At 43.5% G+C, this 25,360-nt stretch overlaps 1 protein-coding gene across 1 annotated transcript in view; it reads right to left on the bottom strand.

Moving 5' to 3' along the window:
* The window catches only part of LOC133416369 (protocadherin Fat 3), a 78,918-nt gene that overhangs the window by 33,582 nt on the left and 19,976 nt on the right, over window positions 1–25,360 (bottom strand). The window contains exons 5-26 of the mRNA XM_061703220.1: window positions 25,119–25,317; window positions 20,910–20,971; window positions 18,163–18,477; window positions 17,458–17,668; window positions 16,291–16,362; window positions 14,168–14,304; window positions 13,390–13,665; window positions 13,105–13,315; window positions 11,759–11,973; window positions 11,515–11,673; window positions 10,276–10,397; window positions 10,025–10,207; window positions 9,295–9,409; window positions 8,962–9,228; window positions 8,504–8,854; window positions 7,657–7,830; window positions 6,400–6,930; window positions 3,571–3,935; window positions 2,159–2,312; window positions 1,651–1,758; window positions 1,383–1,566; window positions 1,073–1,293 (exon numbers count right to left, since the gene is read on the bottom strand). Of these exons, the coding sequence (XP_061559204.1) occupies window positions 1,073–1,293; window positions 1,383–1,566; window positions 1,651–1,758; window positions 2,159–2,312; window positions 3,571–3,935; window positions 6,400–6,930; window positions 7,657–7,830; window positions 8,504–8,854; window positions 8,962–9,228; window positions 9,295–9,409; window positions 10,025–10,207; window positions 10,276–10,397; window positions 11,515–11,673; window positions 11,759–11,973; window positions 13,105–13,315; window positions 13,390–13,665; window positions 14,168–14,304; window positions 16,291–16,362; window positions 17,458–17,668; window positions 18,163–18,477; window positions 20,910–20,971; window positions 25,119–25,317 (4,632 nt within the window). The remainder of the gene's footprint in view (window positions 1–1,072; window positions 1,294–1,382; window positions 1,567–1,650; window positions 1,759–2,158; window positions 2,313–3,570; window positions 3,936–6,399; window positions 6,931–7,656; window positions 7,831–8,503; window positions 8,855–8,961; window positions 9,229–9,294; window positions 9,410–10,024; window positions 10,208–10,275; window positions 10,398–11,514; window positions 11,674–11,758; window positions 11,974–13,104; window positions 13,316–13,389; window positions 13,666–14,167; window positions 14,305–16,290; window positions 16,363–17,457; window positions 17,669–18,162; window positions 18,478–20,909; window positions 20,972–25,118; window positions 25,318–25,360) is intronic.

Genomic DNA, 25,360 nt, shown 5'->3' with positions numbered 1-25,360 from the left:
TCAGAGGTTAAGTAGTGTTGCTGCTTTTTTTTTTTTTTTTTAGGTAGGCTTGCCACTCCCTGTTTTTTTTTTTTTTTTTTTTGCCGTTGACATGATAGTACTTTCATTTAAGAGCTTTTTGTAAACAAAGGACTTTGATTGGAATCTGTGACTGGTTTAGCACGGTTACCACTTTTGTTTTAGTATGTGTGCCACTTCTTGTTTTTTATTCCATTGCTTTTGGCTTGATAGGACTTTCAACCAGTAGCACTTTGTCACTGATTTTGTCACTTTGTCACTGATTTTATTTTGGCAGCTCGTCAGTTCAGGTTTTTCATCAATTGCCAGTACGTTGGTATGACTCTCAGCCTGTAGCTTTTTTTTTTTTTTTGTGAACAAATGACTTTGATTTGGATATTGTCATTGGTTTAGCAGTGTTACTGCTTTTATTTTGGCAACAGGTCATTACTTCAAGTTTTTTCCATTGCCATTGGGTTGATCGGGTTGTCAGCCAGTGGCTTTTTGTGAACAAATAACTGATTTGTCTCTCCTTTGACTCATTTAGTGGTGTAACTGCTTTCATTTTTGTAGGTCTGCAACTTCAAATTTTTGTTCCATTGCCATTGGATTAGTATGACTTTTGCCCATTGGAACTTTTTGTTAACAAATGACTGATTTGGCGCTCCTTTGACTGTTTTGGTTGTGTTACTATTATTTTGGCAGGCTTAACACTGCTTGTTTTTGTTTTATTGCCATTGGCTGAAAAGGACTCTCAACCAATGGCTTCTTCCGAACAAATAACATTGATTTGACTCTTCTCAGATTGGTTTAGCGCTGTTACCGCTTTTATTTTGATATGTTTGTCGCTTCCTGTTCTTGTTCAATTGCCTTGCCAAAGGCTGTAGTTGAGATGTTGGTTTTGAGTCTGCGGGTTTTATGCTTTTGTTTTTTACAAGAATGAGTGCAGAATACAGAGAAAATCATAACAAACAAACAAACATAAATGTAGATGGAAGTTAATCTACAGAGTTTATGAGAGGATTGTCACATCATGGATATTAATAATTGTGTACAGCTGATAATTCAGACTGACCTCGAGGACGTCGACCAGGGACAAGCGCGCCTCGCTGTAGAGCGAGTAGACGATCCTGCCGTTGGAGCCGGCGTCGGGGTCGCTGGCCTGGATCTGGGTGACCAGGGAGCCTTTGCCCACGTTGGCCTTGATGCTCATGCGGTACTCCACCGCCCGGAAGCGCGGTGCGTTGTCGTTCTCGTCCGCCAGCACCACTCGCACCGTGCAGAACGACGCCCGGCCTAGGAATGAACTTATGCTGAACTCAACTGGACTACTTGGCAGAAGGTTTTGTACATGATGATGATGAGCATGAAGCTGATGATGGTACCTCCTCCGTCCAGGGCCATGACAGTGAGCAAGATGTCTTTGTTGAGAGGGTCCTCTCGGTCCAGTCTCTGCGTGGTAGAAATGATTCCGTCCGCGTCCACGGCGAAGCGACTCTTCCCAAAGTCGTTGATGAAGGAGTAAGTGATCTGGCCGAACAGACCCGAGTCCTCGTCGGAGGCGCGGACCTGCGATGCACGCGACACGCATAGATTTTAAACACTTTGTGCAGGTCACATTAAGGAAGATGACCTCGAAACATGAACGGATACCTGGATGACCTTTGAACCGTGCGGCGCATTCTCTGGGACTTCTGCCAGGTAGAACCTCTGGCTGAACACCGGACTGTACAGGTTGGCTCCCAGCATGTTAACCACCACCTGGAAATCAGCATCAAGATCACCACCAGTTTTGGGATAATACTGAGCATGTACAGTATGTTGATGTGGATGCTAGCTAACTGCTAACATGATAAACCTACACTGTTGGCCTTGTCATCAAAGCATCCACCTGGGATGTTTTGCCTTTCTTTTTGGCCTATTGCTGCAATAAAGCTCAGTTGTTCCTCTTATTACCATTCGAGAAGCGTTCACACTTAACGTAGGCAATTACAAAACAGCCGACACAGCAAAAACTACGTTCCACTTGGCAGACGCTCCCGTCAGTAAATCCGACGTGACACGAACACGCATTAACCTCGGCGCACCCGGGTCAAAACGCTCCCCAAACGTCGGGCGTCCGCTAATTGAGCGAGCGCGCGGGTCGGGACGGCGGCGTCACCTGAGCCGTATTTGTGAAGACGCCGTCAGACACGGACACGTTGAGCTGATACGACAGCTTCATGCCCTGTCGCCTATTGTTAGACAGACGCAGAACGCCGCTCTCCGCTTCCATGGTGAACGTCATGCGCTCGTTACCAGACAGGATGCTGTACCTGGGGAAAGGATGGGGAGTCAACAACTCTCATGATAATTGCACCTCAAAGATCACTGAAACATATGGTGTATTAGGGCCACAATGAAAAGAAAAGGGAAAAATGGCAAAATCAATCGGATTCTTGGAGGATAAAAAGTTTGATTTTTCAATTTAACAGAAGAAATGTGTATTTTTTTCAAGGAAATAAAATAAACAAAGTTGTATTTTTCCAAGGTAAAATCTTTTATTTTTTCAGATACAAATTCATATTATGGGAGAAAACAATTTGGAAATTGATGTCTGTTTTTCTGAGATGAAAGTCAGAATATTAGAAGGATTGAGTTGTATTTTTTTGTATTTTGTTGAGAGAAAAAAATAAAAGTCTTAATTGTATGGGAATTAAGAAATTAGAAAAAAAAATATATATATATTATATATAGAAAATAGACATTACAAGAATAAAGTCTTATTATGAGATTTACATTTTATTTTTCCAGATAAAAACGTTACATTAGGTCATACAGTTTCAAGATTTGCATATTTATAGAAAAAAGTCTGAAAATTACCAGAATTACTCTCTGATTCATATTTTTTCAAGATTGAAAATATTTATTTAAACCTCTTAATAGTCTGCGACTTAAATCATATGGTGTAGTATTATTTTTAAGTATGCACCAGTTAATATGTTCAAGTGCTCAATATGAGAAAAAAAGTCATTTTCTTTCATATTAACCCATAATTTTCTAGATTTACAGTGGCATGTTTCAGAGATAAAAATTCTGAATTTTCCAAGAAAAAATGTCTTCATATATGAAAAGAATTAAGTCGTATTTTTGTGGGGGGAAGCTTCTATTACAAGTAGAGTCATAGTTTATCATGCTTTGGGGAAGGGAATTATGAACAGTTCCAAATGTAAGTCAGTGTTAGCAGGAAAGCAAAATAATGTCAGGCAAAGCCTACTACAACATCTGAACTTTATTTGGGAGGCAAACAGAAGCATTTCAATTGCTGAATGTGATTAGTTAATTCTGAGCACAGCCACATCCCCAGTTTTAAGAGGGTGTGTGCAGTTGTGCAACCACTTTAGCCACGTGGTTTATTTTTTCCTCTCAAAAAGATTATTTTTTCCGATTGAGTTGTACAGGTTATATGTCACATTAATGGTGGAAAAAGGTTTGAATTTATTCTTCTTGGTTTTCATGTTTTTATATCACAAAAACCTGGCATTTGAACAGGGGTGTGTTGACTTTTTACATGCACTATAACTTCAAACTGACCGGAGCCTCTGGGCATCGCCCATGTCGGCGTCCGAGGCCTGAACGCAGGTGACAAAGTGCCCTCGGGGCGCCAGCTGGCTGACGAAGGCCTCGTACAGCGTCTGGCTGAAGTCGGGCGGGTTGTCGTTGATGTCGGCGACGGCCAACGTGACGCTGACGTCGCTACTGAGCGGCGACTCTCCGCCGTCCGTCGCCCGCACGACGAAATTGAAGCGCTGGGCGAGCTCGTAGTCCAGCAGCCGCGCCGTCAACAGCAGACCGCTGTCGCGCTCCACGTGGAAGTAATCGCTGCTGTTGTACACGTCGGACACGATCTCGTAGCTCACCCTGGAGTTGTTGTCCGAGTCTTGATCCTGAGCAAACACCTGGAAATGAGATCACAGTCGCCAGTTTTATTTAAACATGAATTTGGGGAGGGATGTCTATCATGAGAAGACCCACAAAAAGTCATTACCCGAAAAACACGGGAAGTCGGCCATTTTCGCTTGAAGTGGCGATTTTAGGCACATTTTTCCATTCTTATAGGAGTCCTTCAAAGACAAATTAGATTTTGTCCGATTGCAACCAAATTTGAAACTCAAATAATAGACAGAAGGACAACGCTGTGTGACATAGGATTTGAGTTGTTGTCATTGTGTATGGATGGAGCATGTTCCATGACTCTCTATAAAACACAAAACTGATTTTAGAGCTGAATCCAACATATTGAAAATCCAGTCCCTGAAGCCAAATGTCACTTAGCGACATGAAATTTGGCAGGCATGCCGATCATGAGTTCTCAAGTCTCAAAAAGCTGTGACGGAAAAGACACAGGGGGTCTACCACTTTGGTTTGAAGCAACCATTTGAGGCTCATTTGGTCCATTTCGACGGGTCCTTCAAAGACAAACTCCTCCTTGAGATTTTGTTTGATTGTTTTCAAATTTCAACCACATACACTAGACAGATGGGCGATGCTAAATCACCAAACTGTAATAAGTCAACTTCACAAGGTCAGGTCTTGATCAAACATGCGTGTGATGAAGGTCCTGCCCTGAAGAGATTTACAGGCACCTACTACTGGCATAAATTTAGAGCTGAAATAATTCTGCTCCTGATGCACTCATCTCCCTAAAACACAGTTCTTGTTTTGGCATTGGGACACAAGCTTGGAAAGCTCAGGAAAGATTAAATAAATTCTTAGTGGCAGATGTCAAATGTTCTCCATTACAACAACAATAATAATGAGCTTTAATGATTTATGACGTGATCCAATATAATTACATTGTCTCTGTGAGTCCAGACAGTTTAATTACACATCGTCTTGAGAAAATGTTTCCACAGCGCCGCTCTATTATTCGGAGAAGGTCAGACTCTTTCTCAGGGAGCTTCCCGAGGGAACGAGCACAGCTCTGCTTCGGAATAACGTGGTGACTGATTAGCCAAGCTCAAAGTCGAGATATTGTTAAATTTCATAATTGTACAAGAATTCATTCTTATTTTTCAAGATTAAATCATATACATTTTTAAAATGTCTTAATATAACAAGAATTAAGTAAATTGTTTTAAATAAAAAGTTGTATCTTTTTAGATATGTCACGTTTTCCATACGAAAAAGGTGTATTCTTTTGAGATCAAAATATTGTCTGTATCAAGACAAAAAAGTCATATTTTTTTTAGAATAAATCGAATGAAGTGAAAAAAATTAATGAAAAAAAAAGCTGTTTTTTTTTAGATAAGTCACATTTTTTGCAGCAGACAATTACTAAATAATGAGATTTAAATTGTATTTTTTCAAGAATAAATTCTAAAAGTCATAACATTTGGTAACAACAATATACAGTATTTGTATTTTTTCAAAGATAAAGGTATATTATTTTTAGAAATCATCATAATATTAAGAAAATTCATTATTTTTCAAGAGAAAAAGTAAGATTTATTTGAGTTTAAGAGTTGAATTTATTCAAAATTAAAAGTCAGATTTCTGTCAAGATTTTTTTTTTTTTTTTTTAGAAAAATAACCTACAGCAGTAGTCACTTTTTTTGTTTTAGATAAAAAGTCATATTTTCATCTCAGTCATATTATATGACAAGAATTAACCCATGGTCTTAGTTTTGAGAAACAGTCTTCATATTATATAATATTATGAGAGGAGCGACACAGCGAAAGACTGGTTAGAGCGTCTGCCTCACAGTTCTGAGGACAGGGGTTCAATCCCCGGCCCCGCCTGTGTGGAGTTTGCATGTTCTCCCCGTGCCTGCGTGGGTTTTCTCCGGGCACTCCGGTTTCCTCCCACATCCCAAAAACATGCATGGTAGGTTAATTGATGACTCTAAATTGCCCGCAGGTGTGAATGTGAGTGCGGTTGTTTATTCGTTTGTATGTGCCCTGCGATTGGCTGGCAAGCAGTTCAGGTTGTACCCCGCCTCCTGCTCGATGATAGCTGGGATAGACTCCAGCATGCTCGCGACCCTCGTGAGGAGAAGTGGCTCAGAAAATGGATGGATGGATGGATGGATTGAGAGGAAAGTCTTTTTTTTTTTTTAGGAAAACATGTGTATACTTATACATTCAAAATAAATTTATTTTTATTTATTTTTTTTTTACAAAATTCATAGGCTTTTTTTCTATAGGAAAAGATTTGTTCTGACAAAAAAGTAAAACTTTTCATTTATTTCTTGGTAAAGATGGTATTTCTCAAAAGTTGTAGTTTTTGGGGAAGTTAATAAGTATGTTTTAAGAAAAAAGTTACATTTCTAAGAGTTAAAAGAAAAAACATGACTTTATTCACATGAAATTACGACTTTATTCTCTACTCTTAGATTTACATTGAAAAAAGAAATTGGGAACCTGTAGGACACTGGTTCCGATCATGGCGTTCTCGGGAAGCATGGCCCAGTACGCTGACTTCTGGAAGGCAGGCGGGTTGTCGTTGACATCGAGAACCACGACGTCCACGTCCACCTCAGACCTGGCGCCCGTCAGCGTGTCAGTGGCCCTGGCAGTGAGGCGGTAGTACGGCGCCATCTCGTAGTCCAGTGGGTAGAGCACGCTGATCGTGCCCGTGTCGAAGCCGATGTCGAACTGCAGTGACGGGTCACCGCCGGCCAGCGTGAAAATGATGGGCTGGCCTGTCGGGCTGCTGGCGTTCAGGCTCAGCAGCGAGGTGGACACAGCCACGTCTTCGGGCACGGTGACACCGTAGAAGGGCTTGTCGAACAGTGGCATCGCTTTGTTCAGCACGCTGACTGGAAGCTCCACCTCGCTGGACAGACAGGGGGTGCCGCCGTCGGAAGCCACGACCACCACCTTGAACTCGCCGCTGGACAAGTCAGCCTCAAAGGCTCGCTTTAGCGTCAGCTCGCCTGTCACAGGGTTCACCTACACAGTAAGAGGGTTCACGAGTAAAGGTTACATACAGTGATCCACGCTTTTCGCTGGGGATGGGGACCAAGTCCTGCTACGAGTAGCGAATATCTGCCAATAATTGACGCAGCTCCAAAAGACATTTGTAATTGCGTAGAGGTGCCAAAACATGGCAGCAAAGCACTTAAAATGGAGGGGATCATAAAGCACCAACACCATGCATCTAGCATGTACACAATCATGAACGCGTTACATAAATGACTATTCTGTAGCTAAATTAATTGACACAAACAAACTACCTTCACGTGAGGCTACTCAATAGTATTAGCGAGTATACTGGCCTAAATAACACACTAGCAGAAACTGACGTGACATTACACGTGGGCAAACAAAAATGCGTATTAGCACTTCAGACAAATGGTACTGAGTCATTAAACTCACGTTTTCGCATTTACACAAGATAATAAATATTAGGAATTATAATGGAAAAGTGGAATACTCAGGCTATCAGTAGTAGCTGCATCGGGAGATCTCACACGCAGAAGAAGAAACACTATCGCTGAATTAAACCTCACAGAAACAGCAAGATTCCATTAGATGGCACCAAAGTAAAACTTCTGTTACTCTGGGATGAGCACAAAAAATAGACAATAGATGATTCACTACACGTGGCAGGGCTTGGTCGGACAAATGTACTGTAGCTTTAAGAGGATGCCACTGAAAATCAGGAGTGACTCCTACCTGAAAGTTCCTGTGTGGTTCCTTGAGACGGTACGTCACCTGAGCGTTGACACCCAAGTCCCGGTCGGTGGCCGTCACCGTGAAAATGGATGAGCCGGGTTCTGCTTCCACCTGCACTGTGGCGTAGTACGGGAGGTTCACAAACTCGGGGGCGTTGTCGTTGTCGTCCTCCACCTGAAAGGAGACGAAGGTAGTGGGACCACGTGCTAGCATCGCATTCACAACTCTAGGACAAGTTTGTGGAAATTGCCCTAAAATGGCTGCTTCGGAGCAAAATGGTTGACTTCCTGTGTATATTCGGAAAACACACTACTAGTTACTTTAAACTGCTTAAATTTCTTGACTGCTCTGCACAATTTGCACAATTATCGCTGTACCAGATTATCACACTATTAGTTACTTCAAACTACTCTAAATTGCTTGAGAACTGATTCATTTGCACAACTGTTATTTTATCAGGATTACCACATTACTGGTAACCTTTTATTCCTCAGTGACTCTCCATAGTGTGTTTTTATGTCTTAAAAGTATATTTTGTCGCAGTGGCTGTCTGTTGTCGTACTAGAACGGCTACAATTACTGGAGACAAATTCCTTGTGTGTTTTTGACCAACACGGTAAAAACAGATGATTCTGATTCTGATTCCTCTGTCTTTTCAGGCATGGCTTCTTCCGAGTTTTTGTGTGCCTACTCAAGATACATATGCATACCAAATTTAATGTTTTTAAAGGAAACTGGTTTCGGGGGCTGAATTTTCAAAAATGTTCGGGTTGTATGGCGAGTCATCAAACTTGGGAAAATGGCTTCTTGAGACCTTTTTTTGGGAAAGGCTAAGATTCATTCTCACCTGCACTCTGACGGTAACTCTGGCTACCTTCAGTACTTCCTCCTCCTTGCGGACCTCCACCACAAGCTCGTAGCTGTCCCGTTCCTCACGGTCAAACGGGACGCCGACGGTGAGCAAAGCCCCGCAGGTGGGCCTCACAGCGAAGAACCCACCGGGGTTGAGCAGCGTGAACATCAGGGGCTCGTTCAGGCGCTGGCCGGCAGCGTGGACCACTGCTAGGACGCTCTCGTTGCGGGTGTTCTCCCGGACGGTGGCCATGTAAAACGGGGCCACGAAAGAGAGATCACTGCTGATGGCTTGGCGGACGAGCACCGTGACCAAAGCCACACTCGAGAAACGGCCGTCCCAAACCTGCAGCGCAAAAACACGAACGTGCAGAGCGTGTTTACGGCCATTTTGTGGCCATTAGCTTGTGTCTAATGAAGTGTCTGGGTTTGTCTTTGTGTCAATGCGCTGACCTTCACGTTGAATCGATAGCGGTCCTTGCTGAGGTTCTGATTGATGACCGTCACCACGCCGCTGCTGCGCTCCACAGAGAAGTGCTCCAGGTTGCGGTCCACCAGCGAATACACCAGTCGGGGAGTCTCGTTTTCAGGGTCCAGGGTCACGTCAGGATCGAAGGCGTCCAGGTGGAGGACCTTCACTCCAGCATAGGTGGGCAGCAGCAGGATGCTTTCGTATATGTCCTGGGAGAATCTTGGTGGCGAGTCGTTGATGTTGATCACCTGAGATTCACAAACCAGGGTGAGTAGATTGACTTGTGAGAAGAAGACAAACAAGGGACCACTCACCTTGATAAACACCTCAGCAGGACTGTCAGCACTTTTAGGTGGCTGTCCACTGTCTCGGACTTGAACCCTGAAGACAAACTCTGGGAAGGTCTCGTAATCCACACTGGCAATCGTCCTAAAATACAAGAAGATGACGATGAAGCTGAAGGACTGGACCGTTTGGTCAAGCTCCAACCTTGTAAAGCTGACTTTCCTGTTCCATGATGTGTTAATTTCTCTGTGGTTCAAATTTGGCAGTATTCGGACAAAACTGCTATAAATAAGTTTGTCTGTGAAGGATGCCTGAAAAATGAACCTAAAATGGTTGCTTCTATCCAAAATGGCAGACCTCCTGTGTCATTTTGGGTATGGCTTCTTGAGACTTTTTTGTGGGGTCTTCTCATGTTAGGGGGCTGAATTTTCAATAGGTCAATGGCAAGGCATTAAATTTCACCACAATGCTTTGCCCACGTAGAATGACGAAAACTCAAATGCTTCGTATTTTACCGTTACTCGTCTGTGTAATATACAGTATATTATTACAAATTAAAATCTTTCGGACCAAGTTTGTCTTAAAGGAAGACTTGGAAATGGCCAAAACAAGCCTTCAATGATTACATGAAACCAAAATGACAATCTAACCCTATGAGAAATTTTGGTGGGCCAACTCATGATAAACATGCCGACCAAAATGTGTGTATCTAAGTTTAACTGGCTTCGGGGGCTGAATTTCCAAAAATCTGGCACCTACCGGATGGATCCGGTTCCAGGGTCCACACTGAAGAACATCCGAGCGGTCTCGTCCACAATCAGGAACACCAGCAGGGCGTTGTGATTGCGGTCGGCATCCGTCGCCCGGATGACCAGGGGATCGCCGTCGTCCCCGAGGACCACGCTGTTGACTGGGGCCGCTTCACTGATGGCCCCTGAGTACCTGCCGCAAGCGTTCCGACAGCAGGGTCAAGACTTACGGTCTAAACAGTGGCCAAAGGGTTTTGATACCTTAATTGCTGGAAGACAGGCGCGTTGTCGTTGACGTCGCCCACCTGAACCACGACTGGGGCGCTGGCCTCTGCACCTGCCATGCTGGAGGCGCGGACCATCAGGAAGTAGGATGACGTTTTCTAACCAAAGCAAAGAAATGGGGCAGACACCAGAGATTAGCTGGCTTTCTTTTTAAAAAACGATTAAAGGCAAGCCTGTGAGTATTGTCATCCATCCATTTAATTAGATTTTTGGACATTGAGCCCGCGGCACGGTGGACAACTGGTTAGAGCGTCAGCCTCACAGTTCTGAGGACTCGGGTTCAATCCCCGGCCCCGCCTCTGTGGAGTTTGCATGTTCTCCCCGTGCCTGCGTGGGTTTTCTCCTGGCACTCCGGTTTCCTCCCACATCCCAAAAACATGCATAAATTGGAGACTCTAAATTGCCCGTATGTGTGACTGTGAGTGCGAATGGTTGTTTGTTTGTATGTGCTCTGCGATTGGCTGGCAACCAGTTCAGGGTGTACCCCGCCTCCTGCCCGATGACAGCTGGGATAGGCTCCAGCACGCCCGCGACCCTAGTGAGGAGAAGCGGCTCAGAAAATGGATGGACGGATGGACATTGAGCCCCAACTGATTTAATGCCCTGAGAAAAGATTAAAGTCAACTACCGGGATTTTCAACACAATTTTCTAAACCAAAACATTTAATGTCAAGTGATCAAACTTTGCTGTCGTTTCAAACCAATATGACTATCTTGATGTGTCCTTTCAGGCATGGCTTCTTGAGACTTTTTGTAGGGCTACTAATGATAGACATGGCTACCAAATCTTATAAGGGAAACTGGCTTTTGGGGCTAAATTTTCAAATCAACATCCTACCAATCATGTCTTTTGACTTTTAAAAATCAAAATTAGTGTCTTTTTGTAAAACTGTGTCTTTTTGTACATGGTTTCTGCAGACGTTTTGTTGTGGGCGTCATCATGATAAACACGCCCACCAAATTTTGGGTTGCTAAAGAAAACTGGCTTTGGGGCCTGAATTTAAGAAAAAAAAAAATCTGCTAATCATGTCTTTTCTTAAAAATCTGGATGATTGGTAGCAAAGTGATTGGTGTCTTAACCAGATCACATCATACAAAAAAAAAATTATATTATTCCTCTACATTTCATTGGAGTGTTATACTGTATTTTGAGTTAGTTAACCCACATGATACCATATGATCTACATTAAACAGGTCCACAAAGTATGAACTGACCTCAAAGTCGAAGCGTTTGCGTGTGCTGATGACGCCCGTGTGGCGATTAATGAAGAAGCACTTCTCCTCGTTGCCCCTGGTGATGTCATAAATGAGCGCCGAGCGGCTCAGGGCGCTCACTGTGGTCACGTGAGCGCCGGCTGTGCTGTTTTCCATGATCTGCAAAAAAACAAAAAACAAAAAACAAAAAAAACCATCAATAAGTTGTTGTTTTCCGGGTCTTTCAGATCGGCACTTGCTTTACCTCAGCCTGGTACTCCTTCTGGGAGAATTTAGGCCTGGATAAGTTGGAGAGCGTCAAGGATACACGGGCGGAAGCAGTGGCCATTAGCGGTGGAAAACCGCCATCCGTGACTTGCACACTGAGTGTGTAAAAGCCCACAGAAGTGACATCCAGGTCCTTGGCAATGAAGATGAGGCCCGTGTTGTTGTTTATGCTGAACATGCCACCTGTGTTGCCTGTGAAATGACAAATGCACACAAAAACACTTGAGTGAAATGAAAGACAGATTTTGTCCAATTCCTATGAGATTTTAACCACGTATGCGTGAACCTGTGTGACATTATAAGGGGAAAGTATTTAATTTTTGTCATTGCATGTGGGTGGAACATGGCAGCAAAGTTTGATTACTTGCATGAAATACAAAAACATTTTTCAAAATTCAGCCACTGAAGCCAGTTTTCTTTAGCCACATGAAATTTTGTGGACATTTCGATCATGAGTAGACCCATAATAAAGTCTCAGGAAGCCATGTCCGAAAATGAACGGGACGTCTGCCGTGTTGGTTTGAAACTGCAGCAAAGTTTAATGACTCAACAGTAAGCAATTTTTTTTAATTCAGCCCCCGAAGCCAGTTTCATCAAGCAACATGAAATTTGTTAAACTTATTGATCATGAGTAGACCCACAAAAAAGCTTCAAGAAACCATGCCTGAAAATGCAAAGAACGTCCGCCATTTTGGTTTGAATGTTTGATGACTTACCATAAAACTTTTTATTTTTATTCAGTCCCCGGAGCCAGTTTTATTTAGCAGTAGGAAATTTGGTAGACAGTTCTATAATGAGTAGACACAAAAAAGTTTGAAAAAGCCATACCCAAAAATGTACAGATTTTCTGCCATGTTGGTTTGCAGCGGCAGTAAAGTTGGATGACTCGACAGTAAACTATCTTTATTCTTAACTCAGGTCCCGAAGCCAGTTTCACTTAGGAACATGACATTTGGTAGACATGTATATCGTAAATAGACCCACAAAAAATAGAAAGAAGCCATGCCCAGAAATACATAAGAAGTCTGCCATTTTGATTTAAAGCACCCATCCGACTGCTATCGAATTTGAACCTCGTATGCAAAACAGAAGAAGAATAAGAAGAATCATTATTGTCATGAACATGCATGCATGCACACGAAATGTGTTCTCTGCATTTAACCCATCACAGTGAACACATACAGATACACATGTTAGTGGAACACACTGGAGCAGGGGGCAGCTGAAGCGCCCGGGGAGCATTTCAGGGTATCAGTGTCTTGCTCAAGGACACCACAGACAGATGGACGAAACCCAAAAACAGATACTACACATAATCACAACCTGCTTGTATGGTGTAGGTGAGTTGTCCGTTAATCCCGTTGTCCTTGTCTAGTGCTGTGACTTGCAGGACCGAGGTGCCGACGGGGGAAGATTCGTAGGTGACGGCATCATAAACAGTGCTGGTGAAGTAGGGGACGTTGTCGTTGGCGTCCTCCACCGCCACCAGGATCCGAGCCAGGTCCCTGTTAAACGGAAACTCCTGGTCCTTGACCTGAAGGACGAAGGCCACGAGGTAAGGTAATCAAGATCAATTCACTTATGCTAACCATGCTGTCAAGAGCTCACCATGACGGTGAGGATGTGCTGCGTCCGGGCCTCGTAGTCCAGACGGTCGGCTGTGTACACCGCCCCGGTGCCCGGGTTGAGCCGGAATAGCCGCATGCTGGCCGGGTCCACGCTGCCGTAGATGGAGAAGCTGAGGCGGCTCCGTTCATCCATGTCTGACGCACGCAAACGCAGCAGCTCTGTGTCCACCGCGACATCCTCCGACACACTGACGTCGTAGGCCGGCTGCGAGAACACCGGAGGGTTGTCGTTGCTGTCCTGGACCCGGATAAACACCTGACATGGCAGAGCAACATATTCGAGAATAAATAATTTTTTGAAAATTCAGCCCCTGAAACTATGTTCCCTTAGCAACACAAAATTTGGTAGCTACTGTATGTCTATTATGAGAAGACCGACAAAAGATTCATCCATTTTGGTTTAACTTATCCTTAAGATTTGAGAGCTTGTACACCAGACAGAAACTGTGAAATATTTTCGTTTACATAATTGCATTGGGCAGACGATGACAGCAAATTCTGACGACTCGCCATAAAACATTAAACGTCTTGAAAATTCAGCCCCCAAATCCAGTTTCCCTGAGAAACATGAAATTTGGTGGAAATATCTATCATGATTAGACCTAAAAACACACAAGAAGTCTGCCATAGCCATAAAGAACATGTTCTTTGGTCCTTCATCAGATGTTCTTCACAGCTCACTAAACATTGTGATAAGTTTATGTAGTTTGTGTGTAGTGTGAGCGTTTGTATGTGTGTGTGTGTGTGTGTGTGTGTACCTGTGTGGTGGCGACATTGGTCCCATCCGTCACCTGCACCGTCATATTGTATACGGCCTGCACCTCGGCGTCCAGCGCCCTGGCCACCACCAAGGTGCCCACGCCCACTTGGAGGTCAAACTGCATATCGAAGCTACCTGCGCACACACACACACACACACACACATACACACACTAGCAAGTTAGCATTTACGTCTAGACCTCACCATGTAATTATTGTTTCCATCTGGGTCCGGCGACTGAGCACAGTAAAGTGAAGTGAAACGTGTCAATGCGCCGCCGGTCAGCCCGGGAGCCGTTAGCAACCTTGCCAACATCTGCCTTATCGCTCGCCAAACACCATCCACCTCGCGGCCCAGGCCAGTGTACAGTTTATAGGCTTAATCTTTGATTAGAGGCACACAGAGCAAGAGAATTGATATGCCTTAGCTATTCAACGCCATCCTCGCTCTCATCCCTGCACATGTCTGAGGGCTCTGGCTTTATGCGCAAGCACATGAATACTGATGCTCACTGCAGGAATTGGCTTACTTTTCCCTTTTTTTGGGGGGGGGGGGGGGGGGGGGGGGGGTTCTTGTTGTTGCTGTTCCTCCCTGAGGAGAAGATGGTCAATATTACACTCAGGGGTGAGCTGTCTCGCAGTATTACCAAAAAGAGATATCAAAATTCTAAAGGCTTCAAAGAAGAAGCTTTTAACTCCATGCAACATAAAAGTGAGGCAACTGTCAAAATCAATGCTCGAATGACTATACACAGTCCAATGGTGTTGGGCTGTGACTTGCAGCTCGTAAGTAGCAGAAACTGGTGTGACTCCATGCAACACAGATGTGAAGCAGTCTGAAAGTCCAACAGTCCAACTGTCCTGGGCTGTGAATAGCAGCTCATAAGTGCCAGAAGCTGGTGTGACTCCATGCAACACAGATTTGAAGCAGTTCTCAGAAACTAAAATATGAATTGGTGACTTTTGTTATTCAGGTGTGAAACATTTACGAGACAGTGACTGTGCAACTAAATATTACCAGGTTGGCTCCATGCAACACTGGTATGAAGCAGTTAAACACAGTGAATATGCAATGCATATTAGTGTATGTTAGTTGGTGGACTCCTTGTAACACATATGTGAAGCAGTGCTCATAGGACTAAATTCTTTTGGCAGACTCCAAGAATCAGTTCACAGAAGCGGCACTTATAAAACTAAATAGTACTTGGCGGAATCCATGCAACACAGATGGGAAGCAGTTCCTCGAAACAGTGATTGTGAAACTAAATACTACTTTGTGGACTCTATACAACACTGGTGTGAAGCAATTTTCAAAAACAGTAGTCTACTTATGTAACTAAATATTAGTTGGGATGACTCCATGCAACAAAGATGTGAAGCAGTTCTCAGAAATGGTACTTATACGACTAAATATCAGTTGGTAGACTCCAGGACACATAGATGTGATGCATTTCATTGAAAAGTAATCTTGATGCAACTAATATATTAATTGGAGGACTCCAAACATGCACCACAGATATGAAGCAGAAAAAAAGTGTTTATCCAACTAAGTTGCTGTGACTTCATGCAACACAGATGTGAAGCAGTTCTCAGAAACTGTGTTTATACAACTTTATATTAGTTCAGTGATCTTAAGGCTATAATGACCATATACAGTCCAATGGACTGGGTTGTGAGCTGCAGCTGAGCTGTGCAAAACGTTGGTTCATGTAACACAGATGCGAAGCAGTTCACAGAAACAGTAAAATACTGTATTTATCCAGTGTTTCACAGGAAAGAAAAATGTTTCAGTTATGACAGTAAATATTTGAGTTTGAGGGAATCTTTGCAATATTTGGAGAGCCCGCTCTTGATTGTCGTTTACTTTTTGTCAAGGAAAAACGCATTGTGATGCATTTTTATTCATGTTTTGATTTGGAATGGAGCGTATTGATGTTGCATCAACCACTCTCCCATTTGCAGGCCTAATCCATCTACACACACTGTCAGAGTGTGTGGATGCTTCTTCCAATTGAGATCAATCTGTATTCCCTTTGGCTATACACAAGCTGCTGTGCTGAATTTACCATTTTGTTTTGTTTTGCTCGTTTTTTTCATGTGGCTAATTTGCTTTTCGTCTTACCTGTGTCGAGAGAGCAGTTCCTCCCACACGCGTTCTGCGGAATGTAGAACATTTCTCTGGCCACGCGTCCTCCTGCACGCAGAGAATGGCATGAATTAAAAAGTGTGATGAGTTGGCAAAGGTATTGGGACACCCAAAGGAAGAGAAATGTGAGGAAAATTGGGAGTTTCGACAAGATGTTTGGAGGACTTTTCTAATATTTGCGAGGTCAAAAGAAACTTGGGGACTGACTGCTTAGGAATTTCTTACACGCAATCTGCATTTTGTTGCCTTGTACTTGTGAGCTGTACAGTGGTGGATAGTAATGCACTACATTTACTTTACATATACTTGAGTACATTTTTGGTCAATTCTACTTGTCAGAGTGGTTTTAATGCAACATACTTTTTACAGCAGCTATGTCATGCACTGTCATACTGTATGTGTCTGCCTAAAACGTCTATATTATTTTTTCAGTTGAAGTGATATTGTTGGGTAACAGTTGAAGTTACACATTTCTATGTTTTTGTTTATTTGACTGTCATGATGCTCTGAACAAAATAATAAAGCAGAAGTAACTCACCAGTTACTCAGTACTTGAGTAGTTTCCTCACTGAGTACTTACTCTTACTCTCTGCATGTGTAATGAGAATACAATTGAATCTAATCTAAGCCTTGCTTTGTACCCTGGCAGCGGGAAAACAAATGTCTTCCGAAAACAGTTCCCACAAAAGTTGGCCGCATCCAATTGTACAAAGTGTCCTAATACTTAAGTCCAAACAGTGTACTTAAAGCAACTTTGTAAGATCTATCATGATGTGATTAGACACTAGTTGAGTCTGATAAGTTCTAATAACAAGACTGTGGCCACTGAAGCATGAAAGATGCAAGCAACGATTGCAATGTTTCCCCTGCACCAGCTAATCAACTTATTTTTAATTAATGTGTCGGCGTAGTGTTGATTATTTTGAACAACAACAGCAGCAGTAGAGAACAACCAGCGCAGTGAAAGGTCATCGAAATCAATTACATGATGTCACTGTACAAAATAAATAAATACAATTGAACACAGTGCTTACGTATGTAAAAATAGAAAGCATTATTGATGTTGACGGGTTGGAACACCATTGTGCTTTTATAAAAATGGTCACAGTATTTTCCAGCATTAACTCTTCAAAGTGCTTTTACCGACAATGTTGAACCAAACGGGAGTGTTGGACTGGCCCACGGCGACCACTCCCACGGGCTGAGCCACAGTGGCCGTCTCGGGCACGGAGAAATTGTAGCAGCGCTGGGTGAACAGCAGGGGCAGCACCGAGGGTGTGGGCCTGCTGATCCATTCCACGTGAAGTTTGACTGTGGACCACAGCGGGGGATCGCCGCCGTCCTCTGCCTTGATCTGACACAGGAAATGATGTCACATGAGTGGATTCTACCAGGATGTACTGATTTATTGCATTTAATGAGGCTAAAATGGATGCTTCATACCAAAATTTCATCTTTGAATAACTTCTCAAAACTCCTGAGACCAAAATTGATGCAAAATGCGTAGATGTGCCTTGGCGGAGGTCTGCGCTCCACTGACTAGACTCGTTTCTTTTTCAGACTCAACATGGCATTGACCAATCAAAGAAAATGTAAAGCTAATGTCTGCAGTAAAGTGGTCTGAAAAGAAGAAAAGCGAGTCATTTATTACGATGACATTTGTTTGTATATGAAAGCCCCAAACCAGCTTTGTGTTGACGTGATTGAGAGCAAGCAAACTCAAATATAAAAGCAATTCCATCGGCGGGTTATCAAATTTATCTTTGCCAACTCATAAAAATGCATTGGGATGATAAAATATGGATTTATGCCTGATGAAAAATGGCCCAAAAAGCAAGTCCAACCTACCGTGAGGATGTGGTAGCTGCCGGCCGCCACCGCCTTCCTGGACACCACCATGGCGGTGCGTGGGTCCAGGCTGAACGTCTCGTCCTGGTTGCCGTCCACGATGCTGTAGCTGACGTTGGCGTTGGCGCCCAGGTCGCGGTCGTGTGCAAAGACACGGTAGACGGACTCGCCGCGACGGTTGCGGTCGCGCTCGGGCAGCCGGATGCGGTAGGTGACCTCCGGGAAGACAGGCGGGTTGTCGTTCTGGTCCTCCACGTGGACCATGACCCACACGGTGGACTGGCGGGTGATCACCGGCCCATCGATGACCGTCACCTAGGAAACCGACACGGCTGCGTGGATGTGAAATGTTTTTGTGCGCTTTTAGCGGACACGCATTGGCAGCGGTGAGGAGTCGAGCTCATGGGAAATCTCTTTGTATTAGCGAGGCCTGCGGTGGAGGCAAAGGTCTCATCGATTGGATCACATCACTAGCGCGAGCTGCCTGACTGCTGACTGGACTCTTAATTACACTCTGTGCCGGGCAAAGTCGCACACACCAGTACTCACACAGCAGGTCTTAAATGGAGAGCCCACTTCCGACTGTCTATTTACATCCACTTTCAAGTGAGCATGCAGAGTTTGAAGGAAGTCAGAGCATCTCGAGGGCGAGTTTGTCTTTTGACCAAAATGAGCCTTTATGTGTCCGCTTCATATCAAACTGGCAGATTTCCTGTATCCTTTCGAGCATGATTTCCGTAAAGTTTTTTGATAGACATGATTGACATGGCTCCCAAATTTTATGCGCCTAAGGGAAACTAGCTTTGGGGGCTAAATTTCAAAAACAAAACATTGACTGTCAAGTTATCAAACTTTACTGGCTTTTCAAACCAGAATGGCTGACTTCCTGTGTCTTTTTAAGCATGAGTTCCCTGAGACATTTTTTGGGGTCTACTAATAATAGACAAGCCTACTCAATTTCATGTTGCTCAGTGAAAGTAGCTTCAGGGGCTGAATTAATAATACAAGTTTGATGCTGAGTCATCAAACTTTGGTGCCATTTCAAACAGAAATGCCTGCCTCCCTGTTCGTATTTTATGGCGAGTCATCAAACTTCGCAGCCATGCTCTGCCAACACGCAATGACGGAAACTCAAATGTTTCACCGTTTAGTGTTACAGATTTGTTGGTAATCAGACCAAACCTCTAGGATAAGTTTACTTTTGAAGGACCCCTGAAAAATGTGCATAAAATGGCCACTTCAATTTAAAATGAAAGACTTCCAGTGCATTTCCAAGTAGAGCTACTTGAAACTTTTTTTGTGGCTCAACTCATGATAGAAATTGATGTCAAATTACATGTTGCTCGGCAAAACTGGCACTGAGGGCTCTATTTTCACAAACTAGTGAGTCTAGTGAGTTTCAACAGTGAGTCCTCAAACTTTGCTGCCATGCTCTGGCCATAAAGACAAAAACTCAAATGTTGCACAATTTTACATCACTAATCTGTTTCGTATGTGTGGATCAAATTTGGTAGCAATTGGACAATATCAATCGAACAGGTTCAATTTTGAAGGACCCCTAGAAATGGCTGAGATGCCCAAACGTTTCTGAGATGCTGGGGGGCATGGCTACTTCGGACTTTTTTGAGGGTCTACCAGTGACAGACAAAATAACCAAATTTTGTGTTCCTAAAGGAAAGTAGCTTCCGGGGCTGAATTTTCTTTTGCATATTCGTGTTTTATGGCAAGTCATTTAACTTCGCTGCCATGGTTTTTCTTCCAAAATGCAATGATGAAAAAATTTCTGTCTTTCTCAGTCTTTTCAGGCATGGTTTTTAGACTTTTTTTATGTGTCAACTCATGATTGACATGCCTACCAAATTTCATGTTCCTAAGTTAAACTGGCTTCATGTGCTGAATTTCCCCCCACAAAAAAATACAATTTTTGGGTTTGATGGTGATGGTGAGTCATCAAACTTCAGCACCGTGCTCTGCACCGCCATGTTCCCCAGACTTTTCGAGTCTTTTGGGCATAGCTAATTGAGACTTTTTTTATGGTTAAAATTATGATGGACATATCTACCAAATTTCAAGTTGCTACGTGAAATGGGCTCCTGGGGCTGGATTTTTAAAACATTCCTGGCTGTACAAAATGATCTAAAGTTATCTTTGCGATGCAGAATTATTGCTCCAGCTCTTGTATTGGATCTCATTAAATTGCCTACCTAATGAAGTGAGTGTACATGATTTTATTGTCTTCCCCTGTGTCCTCTCAACGTGTCCAGACGCTGTGACATCGTTAGGTGACAGATAAACATCTCGGAGGGGGTCACTCAGGGGTGTTATTTCTTTTCAATGCTGCGGTTAATAAGTTGCGTGCAAAGTCTCGACAGGGATGACGTTTTCCCTGTGAAGTGGAGACGCTGCGATTATCCGCTTCATCTGCATGGAGCGCGAGTTGAGTTAATGCTAATCGTGGCGCTATCCGGACGTCAAGTGACTGCACTTATCTAACACTTACTCACTCACACACAAAGTCCTGGCCAGCCCGAGCCAAGGAGATAACCAATGATGAACGATTACATTTAAGAAATCCCCACGCCCGCAGCCCCAACCCGCAGGCATTCATCAGCGTCTCGGAAGGGCCTTGAGGGGCTTGGTGTCTGGCTTGTCCTCGAGCCAGTCTGCTCTGTTAGCGGCGTGGCAGGTGGCTCCCAAAGATAAACAAACCAGTGGACCCCTGAGCCACCGCGCCGGTCATACGTTACCTCCAGGAAGTGTTCCGACTGGTGCTCTCGGTCCAGCTTCCGCGCCGTCGTGGTGATCAAGCCTGGCAGCCATAAGACAGAAGAGAGAAAGTATAATACTCTGTCAACTTTCGCAGAATGTTAAGCAATCAATTTTATGGGTTTTCACAGGATACAGGTAAGTGCGAATTTTGAGTTGAGAGCCTTTAGTGTAAAACCATGTTGTGCTCTAACATGACGGGCAGCTCTGAGGTACTCCAGGAGAAGTCATTGTTCCCACTGCGCAGAGAAAATACACTAGACAGTATATCTGTCTGCAATTTGTATGTGTTGCTGCTCTGTGTGTTTTAAAGTAGCTGTTGTTTGAAGTTTTATAATCACAGATGCTAATTTCCGTTATCCTGTCTGTGGCATTTTCCATAACAGTTTAGCATTAGCGAATTCACCTATTCACATCTTTTTTGGGGGAACCTATCCTTTGTTAATCGCTGAAAAACTCATCCATAACAGTATTGCTTTGTTGCCATCTAGTGACATCTATAGGCAATGACAAAGCCTTTTAGGGGCGGCATCCATTTTTCACAGATTTTTACTATTAGCGGTTTCCCTCTTTGACGTGAAACAAATAGGATCGGCTAGCATCGTGGATCCAGAGTATATGTCAGCATTAAGCTAAGGGGCTTTCATTATTACATTGTTTGGACATTTTATGTTTAAATATTCAATATTTTATTATCTTGTTTTAAGTGTCAGTTTTACAGTAAACTTCAACTGGAGGTGACAAATAAACAGCTTGAAGTAAGCATGCTTTGCCTTTTATTTGGAGAACTGTGGAAGCACAAGTCTTTTTTTCCTTTCCTTGACAGCAACAAAGTGAGCACAGGCACTAAAGAATATTTTAAAATGTATGTTTTAATAAGTTTAAGTATGTTTTAATAAGTTTGATAGTGTTAATAGCGTGCGGAGAGGTAAAACTATGAAAAAAAATAATTATATGGTCTCCATATGCGGCACGGGGGAAGACTGGTTAGAGCGCCTGCCTCACAGTTCTGAGGACCGGGGTTCAATCCCCGGCCCTGCCTGTGTGGAGTTTGCATGTTCTCCCTGTGCCTGCGGGGGTTTTAACCGGGCACTCCGGTTTCCTCCCACATCCCAAAAACATGCATGCTGGGTTAATGGACAACTCTAAATTGCCCGTAGGTGTGAATGTGAGTGCGAATGGTTGTTTGTTTCTATGTGCCCTGCGATTGGCTGGCAACCAGTTCAGGTTGTACCCCGCCTCCTGCCCGATGATAGCTGGGATAGGCTCCAGCACGCCCGCGACCCTACTGAGGAGAAGCGGCTCAGAAAATGGATGGATGGATGGTCTCCATATATCGATTTCACCGATTGTGGGTGGGTTTGAAACGTATAACCTGCGATAAACAGGGGCTCACTGTTGTTCTTGAGTGAAATTAAAATGTTATTTTTTTTTTTTTTAACAGAATTGCTTGTGTGTGGACGCAGTCATAACTGACCCACGGAGCCCTTTAATATAAATATAAATATGTTTATTAATAGTATTACAGTCACAATCACACATGCAAAAACACAAAGTATACACATACACTTACATTATCACAACACACACTTGATATACAGTAAGACAAAAAACCTTCACACACAACAAATTCGACACAAAGATCTATACACACCTACAGTATATCATCATAGACTCAACAAACACCTATGCAGCACTAAAACACACACACACACACAAACACACTTATGTACACAAAGCTGATAACATGCACTACACACACTTACCTTCACACATAGCTGCACCCACAACAAACCCTATACAAAGATACACATGCCTGCTCTTAAACCCGTCACACACACACACACTCTTGCTTGTTGCAAGGCAGTTCGTAGAGCGCGACTACTGCCCTACGGAAGAAATTAGCATATGGAACCACACCCCCAACCGACAGGAACAGGACGTCAAACACTAAGGAAAATGAGTTTAATATGGCAAGTTTTTTTCAAATGCAATAATTTCACATTTGCATATTATAATATTCACATTTTGAACATAAAAGAAATACTAGTGAGAAAAAGCACCTCTAATGGATCTGGTGGTTCTGTAATGCAGTGGCCACTGAACTACATAACTAAAATGATACATGTTAGACTTAACTGCAGCAATGTTGCAGCAGTGTGAGGACACGTTAGGATTCTAATGGCGTACACGTATACTAAGTATAAAATGTACTTCAAAACCACCAACAAAAATGTAATCAAGTCAGTTTACACTACATTGACCCTTCCTTCACTTTTAGACGTATTTAGTAGTGTCTTTGTTTTCATGAATATGCATACAAACGTGTCAGTAATTAATACATGCAGGCTAAATAACGTCACACTATAATGAAAGTCGATTCATTTACTTAATGGCAGCGGAATTAAGGCACAAGGATTAGTAGCATTCTGTGCGTGCGCCTGTATTTTTGGGTGTTATGAGGTGGAAATGTGCATGTTTCAGTCACACACACACACACATACATACACAACTCTTGCAACAGTCACACGCCTGTTCTCACGCCGTCTCACACACAACGAATACTACAAAGGTGACACACACACATTGAACAATCACTCCACAAACACACTATCATTACAATAATTCCTTTTTGTACCACAACATTTTGTGACATGAATCTCTCTATACAAAGTAGTTGGACGGTCCATTTAAAAAAAAAAAAAAATCTCGCGCATCTGGGGAGGACAAACATGGGAGCTTTTCCCCTTGTCTTCGACCTTGTGTCAACACTCATCTCTTGTGTTTGCTCCCCCGCCGAGGAAAAAAACGAGGAGGAGGAGGATGAGTGGGAGTTGGAGTGGAGGTGGCGGGGGTTATAAGTGGTTTTGGGGTGGTAGTGGAGGGTGGGGGGATTGTCAGTGCTCCTAAAGCAAAGAGCAGCGCTTCAATCTTATGTTGTGCTTGGCTACACACACACACACACACACACACAACAAATCAAAATGTGGGGGTCGAACGGCGCACATCAATCAGTTAGGCCCAGGACACACGGAAAGTTCCAGGACTCCTGACACACACAAAAGTCCCATCGCGCAATGATAACACGCCTATCATATCAATCCGCCGCTTTAATATGATCCTGCTCGGGAGGCGGCGCTGGATGCAGTATAAGTCCATTTATCAGGAGACAGGGACGTCGATACGGACGGGAATGAGCAAGAGATAACAGCACCAACAACACAGACGGTGCTCAGACGGGGGGCAGGGGGGAGTCCAACCCCTGTGGCAAACCACACCACACCACATGCAGACTAATATTAACTTCTGTATGTTAATCAAAAGTGTTCAAATATGATTTAAAATCTTCCCTGTTCAGTTCAGGTTTTCATGGCAGTAACAGTTTGACCCTGGATCAGACTATTTGTGTGCTTGTGTTTGCTCCCTGCTGACCAATCAGATCGCTGATCCCACCCACCACCTCCGTGATGGAGGGACTTTGACAGATTACATTCTGTGGTGTCAACACCATTAAATAAGTAATTATTAATTAATTAATTCATTCATTCATCTTCCGTTCCACTTCTCCTCACTAGGGTCGCGGACGTGCTGGAGCCTTATCCCAGCTATCTGAGGGCGGGAGGCGGGGTACACCCTGAACTGGTCGCCAGCCAATCGCAGGGCACATATAAACAAACAACCATTCGCGCACACATTCACACCTCAGGGCAATTTAGAGCCTTCAATCAACCGACCCTGCATGTTTTTGGGATGTGGGAGGAAACCGGAGTGTCCGGAGAAAAACCATGCAGGCACGGGGAGAACATGCAAACCCCACACGGGGGGGGGGATTTGAACAGTGGCCCTCAGATCAGAACTTTATTTGGGGTTCACCAGAGGCACTGACTCCCATTTAACATGAGTTTGAATGTGATTGGTACAACCATATCTTCAATTACTGTATAATGGGATGTGCACACTTGTGCAACCAGTTCCCAATCAAAAAGATTTCATTTCATGTTTTTTTTTATTGTACATGTTATAGATCACATAGACGGTAGAAAAAGCTTTGAAATGATTCATCTTGGTCTCATTTTTTTATGTATATCACAAAAACTTGGCCTTTGAATAGGGGTGTGTAGACTTTTTATATTCACTCTGTCTATCTATCACGATCTATGATGTAATATTGTAATATAAATGTATTTGACCTGTCTTTGGGTTGACGTAGAAGAAGTTCTGCGGGTTTCCGGCGCTGATGCGGTAGCTGAGGCGGCTGGGCGTCGCGGTGAGGTCGGGGTCCTGCGCCTGGATGCGGATGACCGACACGTCCTTGGGCGAGTTCTCCATCACCGACGGGTGGTAGATGGGGTCCGAGGTGAGCGGCGCGTTGTCGTTCACGTCCTCCACCTGATGAAATGGACAAATATTGATAGTGTTTTTTTTATGACCG

This window comes from Phycodurus eques, chromosome 17 (assembly GCF_024500275.1).
Source record: "Phycodurus eques isolate BA_2022a chromosome 17, UOR_Pequ_1.1, whole genome shotgun sequence".
Classification (NCBI taxonomy): Eukaryota; Metazoa; Chordata; class Actinopteri; order Syngnathiformes; family Syngnathidae; genus Phycodurus; species Phycodurus eques.
Note: the sequence above shows the minus strand (reverse complement) of the source record. Positions and strands in the feature narration are given on the sequence as shown.